The 25000-nt window shown below is 43.5% G+C and overlaps 1 protein-coding gene across 1 annotated transcript in view; it reads right to left on the bottom strand.

Moving 5' to 3' along the window:
• jmjd1cb (jumonji domain containing 1Cb) overlaps window positions 1–25000 on the bottom strand; it is a gene marked incomplete at its 5' end in the record, with an annotated part of 111493 nt that overhangs the window by 44441 nt on the left and 42052 nt on the right. The window contains 2 exons of the mRNA XM_079236979.1: window positions 305–418; window positions 20367–20549. Coding sequence (XP_079093105.1) covers window positions 305–418; window positions 20367–20549 — 297 coding nt within the window. The remainder of the gene's footprint in view (window positions 1–304; window positions 419–20366; window positions 20550–25000) is intronic.

Genomic DNA, 25000 nt, shown 5'->3' with positions numbered 1-25000 from the left:
AAATTTAGCATCAGAAATCTTTTCATTGTCTGTGTGTGTACTACGAGTACAAAAGTTAGTATGCAAAAGTACACACTCGTAAGAAAATGTTTTGTGACTGTATGGATTCTCAAAAACACTGCAGATTTTGAATTATTAGTTTACATGCAAATATGTAGCCTCTGAAAGTAATGAGATATGATGCCGTGTGCTCTTTAATCTAATCTAATCTAATCTATGCAAACATTGTAATCTATTGAATGGTAACCCCTGTACCATGATACTATCGTATCTCCAGGCTAAAAAAATGGATGGTGATCGTTACCTGGTACGGTTGGAAGGCCGAATGGTCAGACAGGAAGTCCAGCTGTCGGTCCAACAAGAATTCCACGGCTGTTACTGAGGATAGCAGGCTCTTCCCCACCACTGGCTTAAACGCCTGCACACATAAAACAGAACAACAACAGCATGGTCAACAACAGCATGGTAACCAAGAGGTTAAGTCAATTCTATCACAATAACAAACAAAGCATGTGTAATGCATTTTGGATTTCTCAGTGACAAAACACTGAACTCGAGTGGCAACAAGAAGTCGACTAGTCAATAAATCGATCGACAGAAAAACGATTTGGATGATCGATTGAGCATTTAAGTAGTCTGTCATGCAGAAATGGCAGAAAATGCAGTTGTCAGCCTCTCATCATATATAACTGAGTATCTTTGGGCTTGTGCTGACAAAACAAGACATTTAAAGGCCGTGGACTTTTAAGGAACCGGGAAATTTTTCGACCCCACAGTTAATCAAGGAAAGAAATTCGTCTTGAGATACAATAAACCCAGTGATTCTCAAACTTGTTCTGTCGCGCCCCAACAAAATTGTAACAAAATGGTCCAACTTTTTGTGACTCATCCATCTGTGCTTTTTCAAATAATAGAATAAAGAAAAGTAAAGTAAAAGTAAACCAGATTGCGCCATCAGACAAAAACTAATAACATGTGCAATCACTTTGTTAGAACATGGCAAATTAAGTAATAAAAAAAACAAAAAAAGTACCTATTGTGGCTGCAAATAACCTGTTTTGCACTGAATATATTTTCAAGATAATAACAATAACATTTAACCTGTGCAAAACAAAATGAGTGCAGATGTGTGAGCCATCACGTTGTATCAGTATTAGTGGCTGCAGTGAGCTGCTTTCCTCTACAAATATTTTTAAAACAGGGTTGTAGATTTGATATGGCCGCTCTATGTTCATGCTCAATATTGAGCTTAGATCTGTTTTCTGTTTTGAGAGACGCAACAGCAGAAAAGCCGACCTCACGGAGATCTCACAGAGATTGGCTTTTAGCAAAACGGCAAGAATCGGCGAGTCGTGTACTGTGTACTTTTGTACTATGTAAAGTTATCATGTTCATGGAGATTGTTCGTCCTGAAAAAACAAGGTAGCCGGTTGGATCCCCGTTCTCCTCATAGTTTGCATGTTGAAGTGTCCTTGAGCAAGACACTAAAGCCCCAGTGTTTCACAGCAGCACACTGCTCCTTAATTACTAAGGATGGTAAAATGCAGAGAATAATTTCCCCACTGTGGGATTAATTGTCCCACCTGTAATATCTCCGCACTCCACTAGAGGCCCCACAGTTTGAGAACCACTGAATTAACCGATGATGAAAAAATAAAAATAAATCGTTGGCTTCTGTGCTACTATAAGAAGCGAACGTGGGAGCACGGAGGCGGAGGAAGCCGAAGAGGAAAGCGAGAGAGATGAATGACAGTGGAGGAGCAACGGAGGAGATTAGAGGGAGGACACGATGAAACGAGGCAGAGTGGGAGAGGAGAAAGAGACGGAGCCGTGAATACATTAATAAGTAGAGGAAGGCTTACAGTTCAAAGTCAGTGCGCTCCACTTTGATGCTGCCGCACACACACACACACACACACACGCTCTGATGATGTCTGTCAGTCTGCGGCCGCCTGAGCTCAGCTGTTGCCGCTCACACGAGACAGACGTCCACATTTCCTTTTCATGTCCACCCGTACCGATGAATGTTGTGCAGTCAGACTATCGGAGAGAGAGTTGTCTTCACTGCATCACTTCTCATTTTCTATTCCAGCGCCCGATATCAGTCAAGTGCAGCTGGAGAGGCAGTAAGACAAGTGTGTGTGTGTGTGTGTGTGTGTGTGAGAAACATGACCACTGTGCACCCCTCCCAAACAGTACAACACACACACAGCTTGCAAATTTGCTCCTGCCTCCTGTGTGTTTGTGTGTGTGCGTTGCTCTATTTCTGTCCGTCTATTCATATCACATTTCCAGCCTTCAACAGCAGAATGGCATACAGGCCACACCACTAGACAGTATTATGGATTTATTTGTCCCTCTTCTGGCAGCAAAAGGAGTCTTGACCAGAGTCCCATTTTGCCGGAGCGCCCTGAAGGCCTCGAGCTGAAAAACAAAAAACAAATCAGAGCGGTAAAGCAACCAACGTCGTTGGCGTTTCCTCTCCTTGTGGACCTTCTGGACATCCAGACCCCCCCCGCCCACCTCACCCCCCCCCATATTCACCGTGATCTGAACACACGACAGCAGGCCAAAATAGCAACAACTGGATTCATGACAGGAAACCCCGCCTCCTCAATCATTTCCCTAAAGCCAGTCCATCGATGCCGCAGTGGAGAGGCTACGTTGTAACATGAACACTGCGTTTCTGAAGCAGCCCTCGCATTCGTCACACCAACAAAAGTTGCTGATCGTAAAATCCTGTCTCAGTGTTTGTGGCGTTTGATTATCTTCAAGCTGCCTCCCGCTTTTTTTTAAACGCAAAGCTACTTTTGGTTGGATTATGTTGTTTACATGTGCAAACACGATTATAGGGCAGAGGCAGTGCAAATGCATGATGGGACCTTGACATGCTTTACAAAATGCTAATAAAGAACACAGGAAGTCGGCTTGCTACCATGACAACCGCTGCAGAGTGTGCGTGTGTGTTCTGAAGAGGCAGCAGAAGAGATGCTCCGGTTGTTCCATTCTCACGAATATTTCAGCTCTGCTGTTCAATCAGATTCTGATCCAAAGAGATTAAATGAGAGCCCTCTTACTGGCCTTTGACAAGACATTTGATTAAAAAAAAAAAATTCACAACTTTGCTGATGAAGCCTATAAGATGAAGACCTAGAGTCGATCGTTTGCTCTCCATCAGGGACGAAGCCTGCAAAACATCGGTAAACATTCTGGAGAGGGCTGGTAAGTGAGTTGAGATTTGAGTTTGTCAAACCAGTATTTCCAAGTTAGCTTGGGAGAAGAAACCAGCAAGAGTACGCTAGATTTAGACCCTCCAACTGAAAAACCCAGCGCACACTTCTCCAAAGCGGCTAGCAGCACTTGCTCCAAAAATTGTGGTTCTTAGTCTTTTCATTTCCTTCTTTGGGAACAAATTGGTTTGTTTACATTGTTTAATTTATAAAGACTTGTTTATCTAGCGAATTAAGACCAGCGCAGTCCAAAAAACAACCTTCTGCTGACTGTGACAGCTAAAGAAAGACTCTCTGCTGTTCGGCCCGCATGTTTAATAATTGATCGGAAAAACATGCAGCAGAATGTAAAGGAGATGAAGAGCCGATGATGGAGCTCATGCATTGCTAAGAGAGAGAGAGAGAGAGAGAGAGAGAGAGAGAGAGAGAGAGAGAGAGAGACACAGACAGACAGACAACACACACAGAACAGGGTCGTCTCAGATGACCTGAGAGTATGCAGTAAGCCACATTCTTGCGTTGCGGTCGGTCGTCACACGCTTCCAGGGGGCCATTATCTGATGAAGGTCAGATGGAGTCAGAGAGTTTTATATGTACACAGGATGAACATGTCCTAAATAACATCACATTAGAGGGGTTCCCAGGAGGGAGACAGGAGATTGTAGATCTGTCCTGCTTGGTGTCATCTGACATGTAATCTACCATCCGGTGTACTGGGTGCTCCCCCATGGGCCCAGGATGTTCCGCTTCTAATTACATTATCAGGAAGGTTATATGATTAACTGGTGCAGGTAGAACACCCACCTGGACCAGAGTTCAGTGGGTGGTTCAGAGTAGAGGTTGACCGATAGTGGATCTTCAAAGGCCGATACCATGACGATAGTTTGGAGCAGGAAGAAGTGAATTAAATGGCCGATGCCATTGGGAGCTCATAGATAAAGATACTTTGGCACCGATTAGTCGGGCGGCCTCTCGTTGGCAGGGCATCGTTTAAACAATGAGGAAACTGGTAACAATACCAGTACCCTGAAATTGATTGATACCTCATTTATTATTACTTCAGCGATTCGCTGTGAGCAAAACCATAGAAATAGCCTTCAAGGTTTTGAGTACCGGTACCCGGCCCGAATGGTTCATTGATCAGTGTGGGGCGTCTGCTCCCAAAACCAAGAACCCGTCTATGCAATCATGCCGAGGAAATGCAGCTGGACGGCGATGACGAGAACCAGCTGTTGAAACTACGGTAGCCAGAAGGACAGAGGCCTCAGCAGCAGATTATTTACTTTACCAAAGAAAGAAAGCTAGTGATCAACTATTTGCTCTCTTATGTGGGCTGGTTTTTAATAGCCATTCATTTGCCATATTGTCTGCATTAGCTTCTAACACCGTTAGCTTCTAGCCGCTGCCTCAGCCATCTCTGTGTGGGGGCAATAAACATGCTCTGAATTCCACACTGAGCACCTTTAAAATAAACCCAGTTTACAACGATGGAACCAGAGATACGTGTACAGCAGTCTGAGCTACTTACGTCTCACGGATAGAGGTTGATTCATGGTGTGCAAGAAATGACATCGCCAAAATGCATGATGGGTAAAGCCCGCCCACTTTGCTGCACAGGAAAAGACTTCTTTCTGCACAAGAAAAGTCTTCCTGTGTGAGCAGTGTCATTTACCCAGCATGCATTTTGCCGATGTCATTTCTTGCACACCATGAGTCAAGTGAGTTAACATGAGACGTAAGTAGCTCGGCCCGCTGCTCCTTCAGCTTCAAGCTGAGAACATTAAATGTTGTTGCCTGCCAAACAGCGCCGACTGGTATGACGGTATATGAAAAATTCATACCGTACGGAAAACTGAAACCGGTATACCGCACAGCCCTAGGATGAATATAAATAATGTTTCCATCAAAAAGGTGGCTTAGTGCTTTTTCTTCTGTGCCACCACCACATTCAAGTTGGATGCCACCCGGCATCAGCAACAGCTCCTGCAGCTGGCAGCTCCACAGTAACACCAACATCAGACAGCACAGACTTTCATTTTGACCTTCATCCCAAAGAACAATGCTGCTAAAAAGTAAAGGTCGTGGTATGTTCAACACCAGATAGCAGAAGTAGACAGCTGTTATTCAGGCTACAAATAGCTCTGCAGAAGACAGCCCATCTGTTCCAGAATGGCAAGTGTATAAAGAGTTGAATTATTTAATGTGTGGGGGGAGCATTCCAGAGACTCATGACAACCTGAGAGTGAGAAAGAGGAATCTAAGACAGACACATACATACATCATACACACACATGTACAGTATATACACAAATATATATACACACACACCACAAGAGTGCCGCTACACTTAATAGAATTTTAAGATAAATTTAGACATTAGGACACAGCCAAATATATACTTGCTGAAAAGAAGTTTTTCTATCAGTCACAGTAGTCCCGCCCCAAAACATACCCTGCGTTATGGTCTCTTTGACCAAATGACCATCATTTACTAAACTGGACATCATGCTGTATTGAAGAAGAGTCCTTTTCTCATAGACTTCTATACAACCCGAGGAGTCGCCCCCTGATGGTCACTAGGAATGCAAGCTTAAGGCATTGTGTCATTGGCTTCCCTTTTCAGAAGTGGAGGTTGCCCCAAAAAAGCCACATTAAATATAAATCAGTCTCCATGAACTACTGTTGTATGAATAACTGTCAGGATGATGACATTATCTTGTCAGTTAATTCTGTCATCTTGCCAGGCATACGCCTTGAGGTGCATTCAAACTCTCATTAAAAATGATTAACACGGTACTTCAGTCATTTAGTAAGGCACTTCGATAAAGTTGAGGGACCGCAAAAAAAAGAAAGAAGACAAATCAGTTCGGCTCCAGAAACACCGGATCCTACACTTCCCACAATGCAGCTAAATTTCATCTTGCGTAGACCAGACAGCGACATACGGGTATTTCGCAGCAGGCCAAGCCGCTTTTTGCGGGATTGAAAACCAAAGGAGACAGATCAAGGGCTGCGATTTAAAAAGGTTTGTACGGATTTGTTTTTGGTGAAACAAACGTCCCTTCAGCCGTCCAAGTTGATCCATGACTCAACTCAGCGGTTGGACGTTTCCGTTTGATTGGATCACCGAATAGCGTAAAGCTCTGTCAGTAACAGAGCTGTTTATAGCCAACAGTTTGATGTGGGCTGAGATTTGGTCTGATGCTGCTGTCCTGTATGACTGCAGCAGCAGCCCTCCCACTCAGCTACCTATCCGTCAGTAGTAACCTCTTTAGCCGTTTACCTCACTGGCAGTAAATATTCATGTGCCTCAAACCTCAGAGCAAAAAGCATCAGCTATGAATATGGCTTCCTGTTTCTCCCCCTTATGCGAGAACGCGATTCTTTCCCCCCGAAAAAGGGGCGTGGCCATGGTGCCTGACGCTTGATAAGTTCTGATCTCTCCCTCTTGTTGAAGCTTCTCCAGAGGGACAGCCGTTTTCACAGGCCGGTGACCACTTCTTTCTGACAGGTTACCTGACTTGTGTCCTCTTTACGAGGCCGATTTACGCAAAAGAAACACTGTCGATTTGTCCATGGCTTCTAAGAGCTGATGAAATCACGACGGAAAAAGCCAAGAGGCACTGTTAATTAGAAACTGAAATGTCCTCACTGTGAACCCTATTTAGTGCATCGGCAAACACACAGTGTACGGGGACACATGAAATGATTTACCGCCTCCCACTCGGACAGAACGGTATCAAGCAGGATGCTGATTCCAGATCAGAGTTGGAGGAAGATGAGGTCACACAGGGTAATGGATAAATCACAGAATATAACGAGAATTACAACTACTGACTTTGGAGGGGGGGAAGAAAACGAATAAACTGGAATCCACTGGCACTAGTGTACCTTTTGTCTTCTTAAATCTAGAGGATTTTTGTGTGAATCTAGTATTAACACCATAGTGAATATTCTGGAACAGAACGGTGCCACAGATGATTACAAGATAGAATTTGACAAAGCAGTGGTATAGATGACAACATTAGTTGTAGTGGGTATTAAGTAGTAAGGAGGTATGATTATAATGTTAACAGCATCTTCAGAGACTGTTACAGGCCACACACACACACACACACACACACACACACACACAGGTCGACATCTCGGATCGAGCAGCTTAGGAAGACCATAGAGCCTATTCTAGGAAATGTCCTCAGCTCCCTGGCAGTTTGTTACTTTATTCTCACGGATCAAACTCAACTCTGGCTTTTCGATTAAATAAACGTCCGCGATGTGTGCGACTGCAGGGGATAGAAATCTGTAACGTTACCTCTCTCCTCCGTCTCCAAGCAACGTCAAGGAGCAATGGCTCTGAAGAAAAACACTTGACAAAACTAGCTTTGATCCAGCGAGCAAAGGGGGAGAGGCAGGAAGGACGAAAAGGAAGGATGACGAGGGTAAAAAAAAAAGAGAGAAAAAAGGGCCGGGTTCCTTGTTGTGGCAAGAAAAGACAGATGGCCAAGAGGGAAAGAAGGTAGAGCAGAGGACGAGCTACACGGCCGACATTTTAACTGCTGCTGACGCAAGGAAGGGGAGAAAGGAGAGAGAGAGAGAGAGCGAGAGAGAGGGAGGGACGGAGGCAGGGCCGGCCGACGCACACTTCCTCTCTCTCTCCCTCTGTGTGTGTGTGTGTGTGTGTGTGTGTGTGTGTGTGTGTGAGACGCAGCCTCGCTCTCTCTTACTCACCACTCTTTGAATTTCTCTCCTGCCTCTCAGCTCTCTCTCCACAGCAATCTGCCTTACTCCCACTCCTCCCCCTCTGCTCTGTTCAATTGAGCTTTATTGACACTCATTGCCTTTCACACAGAGACACACACACAGAGACACACACACACACACACACACACACACACACACTAATATCTGTGCGTCAAGCAAACATGGGATTATAGGAAAAGCTTGAAGTATCTTAAGTCATCTTCACACAAAAAATGCACTACGGGGATGGGGAAAGCTCACCGAGTGACACCGATTCATTATATTGGTCGAGTAGGTTTACACAGTTGAGTGGTTACAATTTGATAATGTCAGTATCATAAAACTCACAGATCGGATCACAGCACAAAATGAAAAAACAAATCCACCTTTTAGAGATCACAAATCCTGTTGTTTTGCCACCGACACTGGCTGCTGACAATTGATGACCCATGTTGGCACAGACAGATCCCTTTGTGGTTTGATTATATCAGCTGGTCTGTACCTGCTCCAGAATATATATACTTGTTTTACCACCATGCCAAAAACCATTTCAACCCCTCTGAATTCAGTAAACCATCAACATTTCTAAATGTTATCCTTCTACTTTGTCATAGCAATTCATAGTGTTGTTTTCTTCCTAAAAAGAACAATTCAAATGATTAGGAAATAAAATATTTTATTTTTATGGATTAGAAATACATAAAAAAAGGTGATAATTCATCTCTATTATCTATTTATATTGTTGTGAAAACTTGATTTAAGTTTCTCACCAACACTATATTTTACGAGATCACATGTGAACACATCATGGTAACGTTATAATTCACATTTGCCCAATACTCATTTTCACTGAACGAAGCCTGAACGCACCATAATGTAAGTGAACAAAACCTTTGTTTGTTGGCCGTTAGCAGTGCTGCTAACGTTACTAGTTCTCCCTGTGTCAATTTAAACACTGATTGGTTGTTCACAATGTGACATCATCAGAGATCAGCAAGTAGAAAAGCATAAACAAAACACACACACACACACACACACACACACACACACACACACACACACACACACACACACACACACACACACACACGAACTCATCAGCTGACTACAAACCAGCTCTGATTAATCTGGTCAAGGCTCTGAAGAAGTACACTCTGATTCTGTAACAGCACAGTAATAGTTCATATGTACACACGTATTAAAGCAACATGCAAACACACACACACACACACACACACACACACACACACAAAAATACATGCTCTAAAAATCACAGCAACAGCTAAACGTGTAGAATACACATGGAGTATGTGCGTAAAGCAGATGTTAGCCTCCATGTTTTCAACCCCATTCTCTCCACCGGCATCTAAACATGGAGGCCTGAGAGGAAGTGTGAACTGAAGTGACTCTGAAGGGAGAACAGAGACACACTTCCTGTGTTCTGCAGAGCGAGTGGCCTGACCTGCTCCTGTGCGGGGAGACTAATGGCTTTCTTTCTGCAGCCCTCGCTGCCATAAAGGTAAGCTATAATTACACACGCACACACAGATCCACAGGAGGCAGGAGATTACACTAGACGGCTCCATCTGCTCAGAGGGGAGGGAACCTTTATTGACCCAATTTCCACCAAAAACTAAATCTCAAACTGGTTTACTCTCAGGCTGGCTAACAGGGCCCACAGTAGGTTCAGTAGGTCTGTGGGTGACGTAGCCGTGCTCCACTATGTGTTACCGATACATTACAATGGAGAAGGCAGTTTAGAGTTACAGCTGGCAAAAGGAGAGAGCTGAAAGTGAGGGCGCACAGACACACAAATTCACTCACTCACTCTCTCAGACACACACACACACACACACAGTGTGCGCTGTATTTCATTCTACAAAGTGGGCCTTTGTTGCTAGGTAACGTAGCAGGACTAGAGCTGTCAGGGAAGTCAAACAAAGATATTACACTCATTTGTTATTCTCCGGCTGATGTCTTCCACCGACTTCGCCCTTACGGACTCATGCCTACCTGCTGTTTAGCCTTCATGTGATTAGTGTACAATTGGGGTGTCACCAGAACCGATACTTATTTTTTCTACAGTGCCGCCGGTCGCATAGGTGGAGATGTTCCCATGCCAATGCCGACACAGCCTAAAATACGGGTTTCAGCGAGTAAGTTTGTCTGTGCACTGATCCGATGTCACACTGTTACATCTTTCATCAGCTCGTTTAAGTGACGCTACATGGTGAACACAACACATTCGTGTTGAAATCGTCATGAGCACTGACATTTATGTTATCGTGACTGCACCACTGGTGCAGGGCATTTTACCAAGGCTGAGAAACAAGGTTGCTGTTAGAGAAGCCATCTGACAGACATGAATCACTTCATCTCTTTATCTCAGCTGTAGCTTCTCTGACGAAGAGAGACATACAATGTTAGCTTATGAATCACAAATCATCGGGGCCGGGGGGGGGGGGTTGTTTTGGGTGGATATTTATAGCATCTCTCCAGCCGGGGATACTTTCATCAAATCCTCTCCGCTGGCAGCGGCTACAGATAAAACCTCTGTAGGAGTTCATTTCTATAAAGCACAGTACACACACAAACACACATGCACACACACAACATAAACAAGATCTGTGAAATTACAGCTTCTCTCTCTGCCCGTCTGCGTCTCTCTCGCTCTGAAATTAGGACAGAGGAGAGCTGTGTAGCAGCACACGGGCACTCAGCCAGATCACAGCATGAAAGAGTGTATGTGAGTGTATGTGGGGGGGGTTTAGTCCAGCAGTCTGTCTCCATTAACCCCCACGCCCATTCTAACCTACCGGGTTTCCAGTGGGCGACACACGCATGTGAGCATGTGAGGATGTGATATGTTGAAGAACCAGCATGCAAACGGCGAGTGGTTCTTGTCGGAGTATGTGTTTGAGCAATGTGGTATTTATTTGTCTACATGTCTGGTATTGTGACAACCCTGGTGGAATCATAATAGATGGAATATTTTATTGGAAAAGCCAAAATGCGACTACAGTGATTTAGTACATTTTTCGTGAATGACATTGGCCAAGATGAAATAACAAGATGTCTTTTGTTTTTTAAATCCAGATGTACAAATTCAAATATTCTGCGCATTCAGCTAGTAGTGCCATTTACAACTTTTAGGATCTAAAGTTAAAATAAGGTTTGTGAATAGACTGATTGATTTACCTCAATTTCCCCAATACAAGTCAATGGGAAAAATAGACCACTATGTAACATTAGCTCCCAGGCAGGGCACTCTTCCTGGGGGCTTTCATGTGGTCCCTGCCAAGATGCGTTTCCTTTAAAATACTCTCCCAGTTTGTCACTCCAATGATGCTGAAGACCATCTATTTATTGCCAATGTTGGAGCTCTGACAGCTAAATGTCAAACGAGAGAAATTATAACGAACGTTTGCAAGAAGAGCTGAATGTGTTTTAAGAAATCCTACATCCTTCACTTCTTCTCCCCCCCGCCCTTGAGTGTCGTCTGGTGATTGGAATTCACTTTGTCTCTGATGGGAGTCTGCAGTGAAAGTCTTTAATGAGTTCACACAGTGCTCAGCGCGAGAGAGAGAGATGATGTAATATCTGGATGAGAGTTGCAACCGTCACACACACACACACACACACACACACACACACACACACACAAGAATGGGTGGGGGATCGGGAAAGGCTCTGACCTTCGAGAACCATCTCTCTCCTCTCAGGTGGAGTCCTCCGTGGACTGAGAGCTGATCCCGTGCTGATGAATCAAAAATTGCCGGCCGACGATTTAACAAACACTTCAACCGAAAGCCGGTTACAGCCTCCCACGTGCGTTCCTGATGTTACGCACGTGCAAAGAAGTGCTCTGCTTCATTGTTTCCCGTGCTGTTGTGTAACGCCGACTCCAGTGATGGAGTCATGTCAGAGAGAGGGGGGGGGCTCTCCGTGACACAAAGCGGGTCATGTCAGTGTGGGGGCGCCCGTCCTATGCACAGCACAAACACGACTAGATAAACACAGACAAAAATTCAGCATGCGTGTGCGTGTGTGTGTGTGTGTGTGTGTGTGTGTGTGTGCGTAAACAAGCTATATTTGCAAAGAGCTACTAGCCCTTGCCTCCCTAGACCACAGCACACGTGTGCAGCAGAGGGAAAGGGAGGCATGGATTCAGATGTAAGTTGAGTTGGTTTTAAATACAGCACTGTGAATTGACTTCAAATAGAAACGACTGCAGAGTGCTATACACTCAACCTGGATGACCTTTGTTCAAAGTGCTGAGACGTCACATTCAGTTGTTGATGAGCATTTGCAAACACAACGGAAAACAAACAGTGATGAGAAAAAAAACTTACTGCAGTAACACAACAGACATGCAGCAACTCCTCACTGCTCCAGTGCTCCACGACATTCTGGGCATTGAGGTTTACGTCAATGTGATAAAAAAGGCTTCGTCAGGTATTAGACCATAAAGAGGAGTATGCTTCAGGGCTGTATTCCAAGATGGCGACGGCAAAATAGCCGAACTCATAGCTTTATAACAGCAGTTCACAAATCAATGGCGACGTCACCATGACGACGTCCACTTCTTATATTTAGTCTGTGATCACAGCTGAGAAAGGACACACACAAAACTATCATTTGTATTGAAAAGAAGAGACCAAAAACAGAACTCAGAAAAGGCCCAGAGTTAACGGATCCTTTTACATGCCATCCATCAGTTTGAAGGGACAGCAGACTGAAACTGAAAAGAGGAACCCAAAATACAACATCAGTTTCGCAATGAAAACACTTTTGCATTTACATCACTTCCACGTGAATTTGAGAGAGAGGAAAAGAAAGCAAATCCAGCCTCACTAAACACCTTATCAGTCCCTTGGCAGACAGGAAACCCGCAGAGGACTCGTTTCCCACACACACACACACACACACACACGCACACACACACACACACACACACACACACACACACACACACACACACACACACACACAAAGTGAACGGGGAGGGGTGAACGCTTCCTTTCCTGTGAACAAAAACAATAAAAGAGAAAAGCAGAGCTGTGACAGACAGTGTGTGTGTGTGTGTGTGTGTGTGTGTGTGTGTGTGTGTGTGTGTGTGTGTGTGTGTGTGTGTGTGTGTGTGTGTGTGTGTTGCAACGGATCGCTAACAATGCTACCGGTTTGAACCTGGGTGGGCAGAGCCGAAGGGCGGGCCTTTACGCTTCTGATTGGCTCAATTTACTTAATAGTATTCCTGGAGCATTCTGCATTTGACGAGGAGTCATACACCATACTGGGACTGAGGATATCACAATACCAGAAATGCAATAATAAAATAATAAAACAATAAACCTGTTAGTGTGAGTCAAACAGGTAATTATTACCTCTATTATTATTTTATATTGCTGTAATGACCACATCATGCATGTGTACAGATTGTAAAGCCCTCTGAGGCAGATTTGTGATTTTGGACAAAATAAATTGAATTGAATTTCCAGAATTTGGGCATTGACTCGGTACTCGTGAAATAAAACGTCTTCAACTAAAACTCATCGATTGCCTATCTTCGCTCTCTCGCTCTGTGAAAAGATGTCTGCATCAGCACATCCGCACACACACAAGGTCACAAGCATCTCAGTGTGCGTGTGGGTTGTAAAGGACCATTCTCCTACAGGTGAAATAAATTACACTGCAGCCTACGTCACCTGACGCCACCTGTCAACACACACACACACACACACACACACACACACACACACACACACACACACTTTAAAAGGAAGCGATCTCCCTACACTCAAGCGTTTCAGTAATGTCTTAAAAACCATCTCAGTTCAAAGTAACACGCCTGAAAACGAACATCACATGACCGTTCACATGTACCGGGCATGCGCGGTGTAAACAGGAAGCAGATTGTCATCGAGGCCATGTGAAGCTCTTCTTCTGTTTCTTGTCGCCTGGATAGGAGAGTCCATGAAACATGTGGATTATCCAGCTCCTAGGGGATTAGCTGCTCTCCCACCGAGTCTGTACGGGAGGCGGCTCTGAAACACATGAGAACCTCTCCGTCATGAGCACACCTTTTCAGACGCACACTGATGCGACTTTTGTTTTCAGGGAGCACACAGCTTCTATGAATATCATGCTGAAGGGCTAGCGTTTGTCCAAAACACTGCTAAAACCAGAAATGGGTGCTCAATGTGTTTGTTTGCTGATGAATTGAGGAAAGCTCATTGGCTGGTCTGAGGGTAACTCTTAGGATAATCAGAAAGTGTCAACCGGGTGATGGATGTGAAGCGGGTTGAATGGGAAACGTGAGAAAATAATCACTATTATCACGTTTTACATTATATTATTACTATTACTGAATACTCTCTGCCGAGGTGATCAGATTTCTGGATCCTCCGGTTGTAGCTCTGCCTCCGGCATCGCACGCTATATTAATACTGCCCTTAGAGAAATACTGATTTACTCGCATTTACTGCCGCAGTATGTCTCTTGCCTGATATGAGCTTTTCAAAAGGAAAACTTAATGACCCTTTGAAATGACTTGTGGAGCTAAACAATTACACAATTAAAGATTAATGGGCTAAACATCAAATCGTAGCAGACTCTGATATTGGAAAATTAATCCCTTTGGGTGTAAGACTTTTGATTAAAAATAGCAACATATACGGCGCATCTCTAGTTCCATTATGAGTTGTATTAGAGCACCCTGGAACAGGCGGTGTGCAGACTCGTGCAAACACAGAGAGACCCTGTAATACCCTTGTAATAACTAGACAAGCAATGTGCTGGCTCTGTCTGGCTAATCTGTGATTGACTGGATGGGTCTGTATAAAAAAAATGTAAAAAAGGAAACACTTTCAGATGTATCTTCTTTCTGACAAAATGTACGAGCATTAAAATATTCACCAGGGCTGAATGATTCTAAATAAATATACCTAACTGCGATTACTTTCACTGATATTGCAACTGCGATGTTACGATTACTTTTACATGATGCATTATTTGCAACATATTACCAACAATTATATTGGGAAGCTGGACCAATAAAGATGTTCTCTTAAGTCTGTAGAATATGACGTGTATTTCATTTGTAACGGTCATTTGACACAAACATATTCAATTCAGTTTTATTTTGGAGAGCCCAAAATCACAAACTACAAATTTGCCTTAGGGGGTTTTACAATCTGTACACATACGACATCCTTTGTCCGGGGACCTGACACCGGATCAGGACCCCCCCCTCCCCCAAAAAAAATAATAATATATATAGTATACAGGGCCGTAATTTGAACAAGAGCTTTTTGTTGTCAACTAGCTTCTGTGTTTCAGAGTGGGAGTAGAAACTCCCACGTTTCAATGTCCCAATACAAATCAAATCCACAACATAAACTATGTTTTCGGTGAGCGGGCAGAACTCAGATGCAGGGTGACTCGGCGATCGTGCAGATCAACGGGGCTCAGCCGGTGGACAAGCTGCTGGGCATTGTTCTCACAACATCTTAGTTCTGATAGTCGGTTGGTTAAAAAAAAACTGTTGATCATCCCCTTCAAAAGTTGATACATGATCCAAACGGTTCATTGATCATCTTTTGATGAGGATATGTCTCTCGATGATCTGAACATCAAACATATGACTTGCACTTGTCTATCTGGGAAGCTTGAGCAAGATTCTGAAAGCATCATTAAATGCCACCTGAATCTTTTAATTTTTTGCTTTACTATAACTGCACCACAGGTGGGCTGTATAGAGAGGCGTACAGTAGGCTCTAAAGAGAGCAGTTTTAACATCTTCTGTACACATATGAAATTTCCGTGCCAGCATAGTAGCTTGTGCATAAAGTTTGCAACACTGCCGCTGCACATCGTCATCATCACTTAGGTCATTCCTGATGATGTGACCCAAATATATAACTTTGTCCACCACATTTAGTTCCTGGTCTCCCATAAAAAAAGAAGAAAAATGTAGCTTCTGATCCTACTTGGTTTTAGCTATTATGATAACATTCTTTTTAGAGTTGAATTGTATTATGAATTGTGGAGACAGGACCACTAAGTCGTCAGCGTAGATCAGATGGTTAATAGGACTTTCCCCCACCATACATCCTGTCTTACAGTCTTTTAACTTCTTTTAATCTATCCATATATAGATTAAAAAGAGCAGGTGACAGTATTCCACCTTGTCGGACTCCATTGGTCACTAGGAAGGGTGTGGATAGGGCTGGGCGGTATGGCCAAAAATTCATATCATGGTATTTTGTAAGATTCTGGCGGTTTCACGGTTTATCACAGTATTTTTTTGAGAGTAAAAATATTCATTTATTGATGCCAAAAAGGACCGCCGGCCAGCTGAAAAGCTGTTGCGATTTGGTATATAGAGAGTTTTAGGAAGCGAAACCTGGAGGGACTTAGGACCCAGGGAAACTCCGTCGCAGGAAGAGACAGACCGGAAGGGTCTGTGTCTTCCTGCGACGGAGTTTCTGTGAAAATGGGCGAGCTGTACCCAGCATGCAATTCGACAGTGTCATTTTATAAATGTACAATTATTAGTGTTACAAATTGTTTATGTGTCACAAACTGTTGTGTCGTGATGTTTTACCCTGTTAAAGAGCGTCAGTTGTGGGTTATTAATTGTTGTTATAAAGTTAGAAACCATGACTCAGTCTCAATACATGTAATGGAAGCAACTCCGACTGTGTGGCGCCCTCAGCGGTAAGCTGTGAAAAATAAATGTTGCTGCCTGCTGAAGAGCGACAACTGTTATGGCTATGCACCGGTATGACGGTATATGAAAAAGTCATACCGTACGGACATTTGAAACCAGTATACCACAGAGCCCTAGGTGCGGATACACGCATACCCCATCTAGCTCGCCTGGTTTGACGTGAATACCAAAAGTGCAAAATCCTAACTAAATATGGAGGTATCCCTCGCTCTTGCAATTTGACAAACAATTTAAAATGATTAATTCGATCAAAAGCTTTATATGCATCCAGGAAACACATACATATTGTGGTGTTATGTCTCCTGTACTTACGAACAACTTCCTTCAGTGCATGAATACATAAGTCTGTCCTATGTTTACTTCTAAAACCAAATTGATAATCAGTGGTTATTATGTACTCGTGAAGCCTATCTAAGATAATTAGTTCTAGTACTTTAGAAAGTACACTGGCCAGAGCAATTGGTCGGTAATTTTCAATGCTGTTATTTGGTCAAGGTCACATGCTTTGTTCAATGCCAATTTTTCAATGGCACACAACACTTCATCAGGTCTAATACACACACCAGCATCAATAAGAACATTACCAATATTACATTTGTCACTCTTAACACTGTTGAAAATATCCCTATAATGTTTACTCCACAGATCTGCAAAACTGTCCGAACCAATAGCCCCATCAATATTGGACGGCAGGGACTGTTGGCAACCTTAACTTCTTTCCAGAAATCATAGAGATTATTCTGTTGAAACTTTTTGGCCATGGAATTTGCCCACATGGCCTGTTCATTTATTTTAATAAAGCGCACATCATATTTAAATCTAGCATTGGCATGCTTCTTGTGTTCACACTCTGGACCATGTCTTGGTTTTCCTGATAAAACACAGTTTTTAAAAGCTTCTCTAGCCTCTCTATGGAGTTCAGACACATATTCATTCCATCCTGGCCTTATGCTGTTTAGCCTTTTTTTTTTTAATATTTACTTACATTATTTAGAAAATTCACAATGTTATCATACATTACACATACATCAATATTGTGGTTTTGGTTTTTACAGTTTATGTTGCCACACAGAATTGCATCAAGTGGTATATCAATATATCTGTATATGCACTTTCTTTGACAAAGGAGCTTATAAAAGGGAGCCTATGAAGGTATCCATCCTCGTTTTGGTTACAAATGAGTGTAAAAAAAAGTGTGTGTGTGTGTGTGTGTGTGTGTGTAAGTCTTTGAACTCTTATTTCCTATGTGTGTGCCAGATGGTGCTGTGCACTCTGCTATTACATAATCAAAACAGTGAATCACATTTCCGTGCGCACAAATTCGCAGCCACAGTTGGGCACGAGCGCGCACAACGCAGAGAACACACACAACGCAGAGAACACACACACACGCACACAAACTAAATGCCGTCAATGACATACATTGCTGAACTAGATCCTGTCGGGGGCAAAAAAAAATTTAAAAAGAGCTTTTGTGTGTTGTGTGTACGGTGTGATGCAGTGTGCGCGAGGAACAGTGTGACATACAGGTGACAACAAAAACACCACAGGAACCACGGCACCACACCAAAGTGTATGTGTGTGTGTGTGATGCAGAGACTCAGTGCAGACTCAGCATCAGTAAGCTGATGTGTTAATTGATAAAGACACACACACACACAAGGGCTGCACAATTAATCGAATTTTAATTGCGATCACAATTTTGGCTGCCACAATTAAATGAGCATGATCGTCAGCGATATTGACGTTCAAAATGCGTGCTCTGCTACATATCAAATCAAGCGCTTCCTCAACTAACAGTCAGCCAACCACCAGGGGAGAACGAGATGGGAGGTGTCATGCGCGCGCACCCTGCAACGGCAGCCTAAAGAAAAGTTCTGTCTGTAGTCGACTCGACTCCGGTATTAGTAGAAGAGTAGAGAGACAGACAACAGAACAGAGAGTAGACGGTCACGTGTCTAGAAGTTTTTGGGATTTAGGGCAAGAACAAATCATGTGCACAGAGTGCGTTAGAGTTGTGTCTGCGCCGCAAAACAATACAACTAACTTGTTCAACCCCCTGAAAAATCACCACAAACCACAATACGACTAATGCATTAAGGCTAAAGCTAACGTTACCTCACTGAATCTCCGTCCATGTCCAACGTCAACCCAGAAAAACACAACAGCGACCCTGCATAGCGTGACAGCGTATCCATCCACCTCCCAAAGACACACTGAAATAACGGATGCTATCGCATTTCATTTGGCCAAAGACATGTGTCCAATAAATACTAAATACTGTGAGCCATGAAGGCTTCAGACACTAGACAAGAGATATGTGATCCCCTCGCGCAATTATTTCTCCAAACAGGCATTACCTGCACTGTATGAAAAACGTCGGGGGGAAATACAAAGGGATGTCGAGTATTTTGCAACTACGAATGACCTGATGGCATATTTCTTTTTAGTCAGCCCTTTATTTTTTTATTTATATTTTGCTTCAGGTGAATAAGAACCGTATAAGTTTGATTTTGATGCAGAGACGTGTACATTAGATGGAATGTAACACAACATGGAAGTAAAAGCACTGCTTTTACTTCCATGTTGTGTTTATTTAATTTTGGGTAAAAGGTGTTGATACTATTTTATTTATGTTTTCCTTTTACGAGATGCACTGTGATAAGGACCAGTCTGATGCAAAGATTTGTATATTAGCCAGAATGTAGCACAACAATGGAAGTGGAAGCAGTGTTGTTGTTCATTTAAACGTGAAAGCGCAATAAAAAGTTGTTGTCCCTAAAATTAATGAATAATCGTGATAAATAATCGTGATCTCAATATTGATCAAAATAATCGTGATTATGATTTTGGCCATAATCGTTACAGCCCTAACACACACACACACACACACACACACACACACACACACACACACACACACACACACACACACACACACACACACACACTATTAAAACCGCTATCACTGCTGCACCTCCATGGAAACAGCACAACCATGACTAGAAGCAGAAATAACTCAAACATGTCTGTTGTGCAGTATAACACAGTTATAATGCCATACGACTAAACAAAAAGCAGCATCTCTCTGATTATTAGTAAGTGCTACATGTCATACTTGTATTAATAAAGCAGCAATGTAAAGATATAGAGGAGTGACACTGTGGTTACAGTCATTGTCGTGGATGTGTAGCCCCACCCACCTATTCCCCCTTTGGTAAAACACCGTTAGCAATCAGAACTGTTGCTGCTGTCTGTGCTGTTAGCACTGTTAGCTGCCAGCTCGGCCGTTTTTGGAATTCAGTGCCTTTAAGTCAAAGTAACAGGAGGTGATTAAAAGCATGTTCGCTCCTCTCTCCCTTTATCTTGCTCTTTCAGACTAACTCGTTTCTTTGACGGTCGCTGGGATCCTGGAATGCCAGGCGACTCGGGGCAAACCTGTTCAGTCGCTCAGCTGCAGAGAAATCAGTCTCAAAACAACAAAGAAGTGGAAAAGCGTGTCAAATAGACACAGCCAGTAAACACAGCAGGGCGGCCCAGCCACCACACAGACAGACAGACAGACACGTGAACCAGCACAAAGCCAGGATCAAGAAGGACCCAGCAATGTGGTCCTCCTGCTATTACTGTGTGCGGCCTGAAAATAGAAACACAAAAGATCTTACCAGGGCAGGCCACTGTATGTGTTTGGCCTTGATTCCCTGAAGCAGTCCTCCTGCTCCGCCTCCTGCTCCCTCCTTCCTCTTGGCCCAGACCAGCTGGTGCTCCAGCAGAAACAGCTGGAAATCCTCATAGACCTTCACCCACTCTCTCTTCTCCCACTCCTCGTCGTCGAACTCCACATATACCTGCACACGGCATAGAGAGGCAAAGGTCAGTGACCACATCGGGAAGTTGAGAACAATTTTGGATTCGCATTTAACAAGAAGAAAAAGAAGAAGAAGGAGGAGTTATAGAATAACCTGTGCATAAGACTGCACAATGAATCAAAAATATTTATCAAAATCACAATACAGCCAGCTGCAATTTTCAAATCACAGGAGGCGCAACATTTGTTATAAAAAAGGGAAAAAGTGTAAAATACAGCATTTTAACTGAAACATTGTGGGGTTCTGCAGAGACGTCCTGGGCCGACACATCATATTCTACAGACGTAAGAAAACACGGACCCCCGCAAGAATCACACCATAAACATTTTTATTATTGTCAATGTTTTTTTTCTAAATCGTTCTGAACTACTTGCATAGAAGAGAAGCATTACTGAAGTATGCACGTTAACACGTACAAACAGTACTTTTGATAAACACAATACAATTCAGAAGGCATATAAACAGTAAACAAATCATTGCATCATTACAGACATCACCGTAACTGCTTCATGTCATTGTCTGTATTTGATGTTCATGTCACTATACGTATTTCATTGTGTCACATTGCTTCACGAATAAAACCCAATAAAAAATGAATAAAAACTATTAAAAAAAATTATAGTATTAGTAGTAGAACATATTAAACGCAGTTTGGTCACAGACTCAACAATAATGTAGTGGTATTCAAGCATTGCAACCTTTTGACTGGAGAAATATAGCCAGTATCTGACTGCTGCAGGTGTCATCGTGTTAGTGTGTGTTAGTGTGCTATCTTCCTTTCTTCATCTCCTCATTTCATCTTTACTCCCTCCTTCATCTGATCCTCCTCCCTGCTCTCTCACTCCTGCTTCTATAGAACTCACCCCTCCCCCACTCTTCCCTCCATAGGCACGAGAGAGGATCAACGGGTGCATCTCTCCTCAGTCAGCCTCCCGTCCTCCCCGTCCTCCCCCTCTCCCATGATGCACTACTGCAGTCGACTGAGCGATCGCTCCCTGCCAGCAGGCACGGAGGCGGCTACCTGAGTGGGTCCTCCCTTTGTGTGCCGTTGCTGCAGTCTGTGTGTGTGTGTGTGTGTGTGTGTGTGTGTTTTACCGCCTGTCTGTATAGTGTTACTGCCATACATCCTTGGCGTTATGACCCGGCGCGCACCGCACACATCCGTCTCCACTGATCCCTGGTCTCTTTATCAAGGACAGTCATTTCAGGACACTGGACCCTCAGCGGGTGGAGTCACATGCTCCACCAGCCTCTATCCTCCACTCCTCTAACTCACTGCAGACCTATCTGTCACTCAGCCACACCAACATCTGTCCTCTAGTCTCTTAACTAGCAGCTCACTCAGTCAGCATCGTCTCATTTAGGGACACGCCTGTTGTCACATCATTCATTCACTTTATTTGTTGACTGATTTTTTTAATGTATGTAATTAGTTGTTGGATTATTTTTGATCGACCCAGTACTGATTATTCCATGGATTAATCAGGTGAATAACACTTTTTCTTTATTGAAGAGCAAAAGGAAATATACAATCATTTGTTTCCCTTTTAGAAAAATCCACCTTTTTTATTGCTGAGTAATATTATCCGTCAAAACCAAACCTACTTAGTAAGCCCAACTACGTGATTTGCTTCATTCTACTTTGAGTAAAAAAAAAGAAGAAAGAAACCTGCAGCCAGATCCGCCGGTGTGCCGGTTTAACGTTAACGAGTGATTGCGTGAACTGAACCAGACCGGGGGGTTACGGCATGTTTCATCACGTTACATTTTTTTTCAAGCAAGACTGAACTGTAACGGAACATAACGGAACTTTAACGGCAACACTACCCAATGTCACGGGGTGGGGAAGGAGAGGACCCAAATGCCGTAGCAACGGTTTTAAAGTAAATTTATTTCCATAAACAAAACTTAAGACAGGCTTCAAAAACGGAAAGTGGAAAGTACAAAACAAAACCAGGACTCCAAAAGACAAGGACAAGACTACTCACGACGCGACAGCTTACAGGGGGTAACGGACGGACGGACGGACGGGGGGGGGGGGGGGGGGGGGGGGGGGGAAGAGAGACAGAAGACAAACAGAGTTTATAATAAAAGAGGAGGGTAACGAGGAACAGCTGGAAACACTGAGGGCAGCACAGGTGAAAGGAATGCACAATCAGGGAACAGGGCAGACAGACAATCACGGACACAAGGGAGGAAGTGCAGGAACACAGAGGACACACAAGACAAGGACTTCACAATAAGACAGGACACCAGACAAACCAACATCGTGACACCCAAACACGTTAACTAACGTTAGCTAACGTGATAGCAAGCTGACAAGCTTCCATTAAAAACAAGTTTGAGGGAAATGAAGACGCTGGATACATCTTAATGCTGATTGGCCAAAACTCGACACATCAAAGATGTTCTATTGCTAAGAACACCACCTAAACTTTTTTCCGCGTCTCACTCTAATCTCAGACACGCTGGCAGTCAGTTGCGACTTATTGACTTGCGTAATAATCGCGCGACACAACGAATCGATGATGAAATTTGTTGCCAACTCTTTTGATAATCGATTTTTATCGATTCGTTGTTGCAGCCCTATTCAGGTGTTTGTGTTATTGTAATAGTCTAAAGTAGCATTCCTTCCTCCCACATATAAACAGGACACACACAAATACGTATGCATGTTTACACATCATGCCCAGCCTGGATGTCAGCACGGGCCATTAAAAACTCAATCTGACACTGAGTGTTGCCCGTTGGCACGGAGCCAAGAACAGACAGGGACAGTGAATTATAGGACTGAGGTGAGTTGGCCGATGCTGGGAAAAGAAAAAACGACCATAGAACCGGCCTCCGTGGCCGCTTCTAGCCCCTTACACCAAACTTAAAATTACACTCCTTTCTTTACTTTACCACTTTAACGCCTGCGAATGGTGAAGCGCTTTAACTGTGAACATGATGACTCGGATTCTCCAAATGCGAAGACTTAATACGGCACCGGATCAATGTGATTCCTTTTTTTTTTTTTTTTGACGGCTGAAATCCTTCTCCCGATCATCAGAATGTGAACGCGGAAGGCGGCCTCGTCTATCTCTCGCCACAATCTGCTGATGTCACTCTGACTGCCTCTCTGTCGAAGTCACAAGATGACGGACGACGACAGGGAGAGTGAGACGTTCCCGCTAAACCCATTACGTCAATCACCAGCAGCATCTGTGTGGCGAGCCTTGATCCTCTAAAGCTGTCAAACCTCAGCCGAAAGAAATGTTAAAATCCCAGCACACAAATGCGGGGCAAGCGGTGTGTGTTTGTCATGTTGCTGTCTGGGCCGATGCTCATTCATTCAACTCATACTTGCAAACTCATAGGGGTGAAAAAGGTGTGTGTGTGTGTGGGGGCGGGGGGAAATAATCTTTACAACCAGGTAAACCTGAACATACACACCTCTCTCTGTGTGACAGCGATTCTAACCGCATAACTATATAGATTAAAATTAACTGGAGGATACACTTTTTTTCTACACGTAGATTGTAAGTAACTCAATATGTGTTTTAAAATTAGAAACTGTTTGTCAATCAATGTAGTTGTTTTTTGTTGCATGTTTTGTGTCTGCAGTAAGAAAAATGTATTTGCTTCCTTGTTTGGAGAAATGGTGCTTTTATTTTGAAAGCGGAAAAACGTAGTTTGAAACGGAAGTCATTGTGCGTCGTCTAACGGCTAAAAGGTACGGTTTAACGGTCAATTTCTATGGAAAAGGAAACGGTATCAGCACTCCCCTGAAGAGGCACACGTTCTCACGTTGCTTTTTATAATGAATAAAAGACATTTGAAAATCATCACTCAAAGTTCAGGACCATCTGTCGGAGGGGTACGCTACATAGATCTTAACCCTTAAATATATAATGTAGACATCTTAACGCTGATTGGCCAAGACTCGACACAAAGATCTTCTATTGCGAAGATCACAACCTTTTTTCCGTGTCTCACTCCAATCTCAGAAACGCTGGGCGGCCAGTTGACCGCCCGCCCCCCCTCCCAAAAACAAAAACTCTGTTCGGATCTACACGATTCACGTGGATGACATATTTTCATTTCAAAACGTCGATTTTCGCCGAAAGGTGACAAGTTTGCAGGTATGCAACTGCTTTGTAGATCACAAATACTGTATGATAACCTAGTAACAGGGAGATTCTGTTGCTATAGTAACGGGAGGCAGCAGTGAGTATTGGACACACACTCTCACACACAGAATCAGTAGGCTTCTATCAGCCACAGAGGGGCAGGAATAAGAGACAGAGAGAACAAAGGAGAGCAGGTGCCACACTTGAAACACTGCACAGCATCTGATATTAGCGACATCGGCCCTCACCACCACCACGGGCCGTGTGTCACGCTGGTATTAAGACACCGACCGCGACGCAAGAATGTGGCTTACCGCA

The sequence above is a fragment of the Taurulus bubalis genome, assembly GCF_910589615.1.
Source record: "Taurulus bubalis genome assembly, chromosome: 2".
In the NCBI taxonomy this organism is placed as follows: domain Eukaryota; kingdom Metazoa; phylum Chordata; class Actinopteri; order Perciformes; family Cottidae; genus Taurulus; species Taurulus bubalis.
Note: the sequence above shows the minus strand (reverse complement) of the source record. Positions and strands in the feature narration are given on the sequence as shown.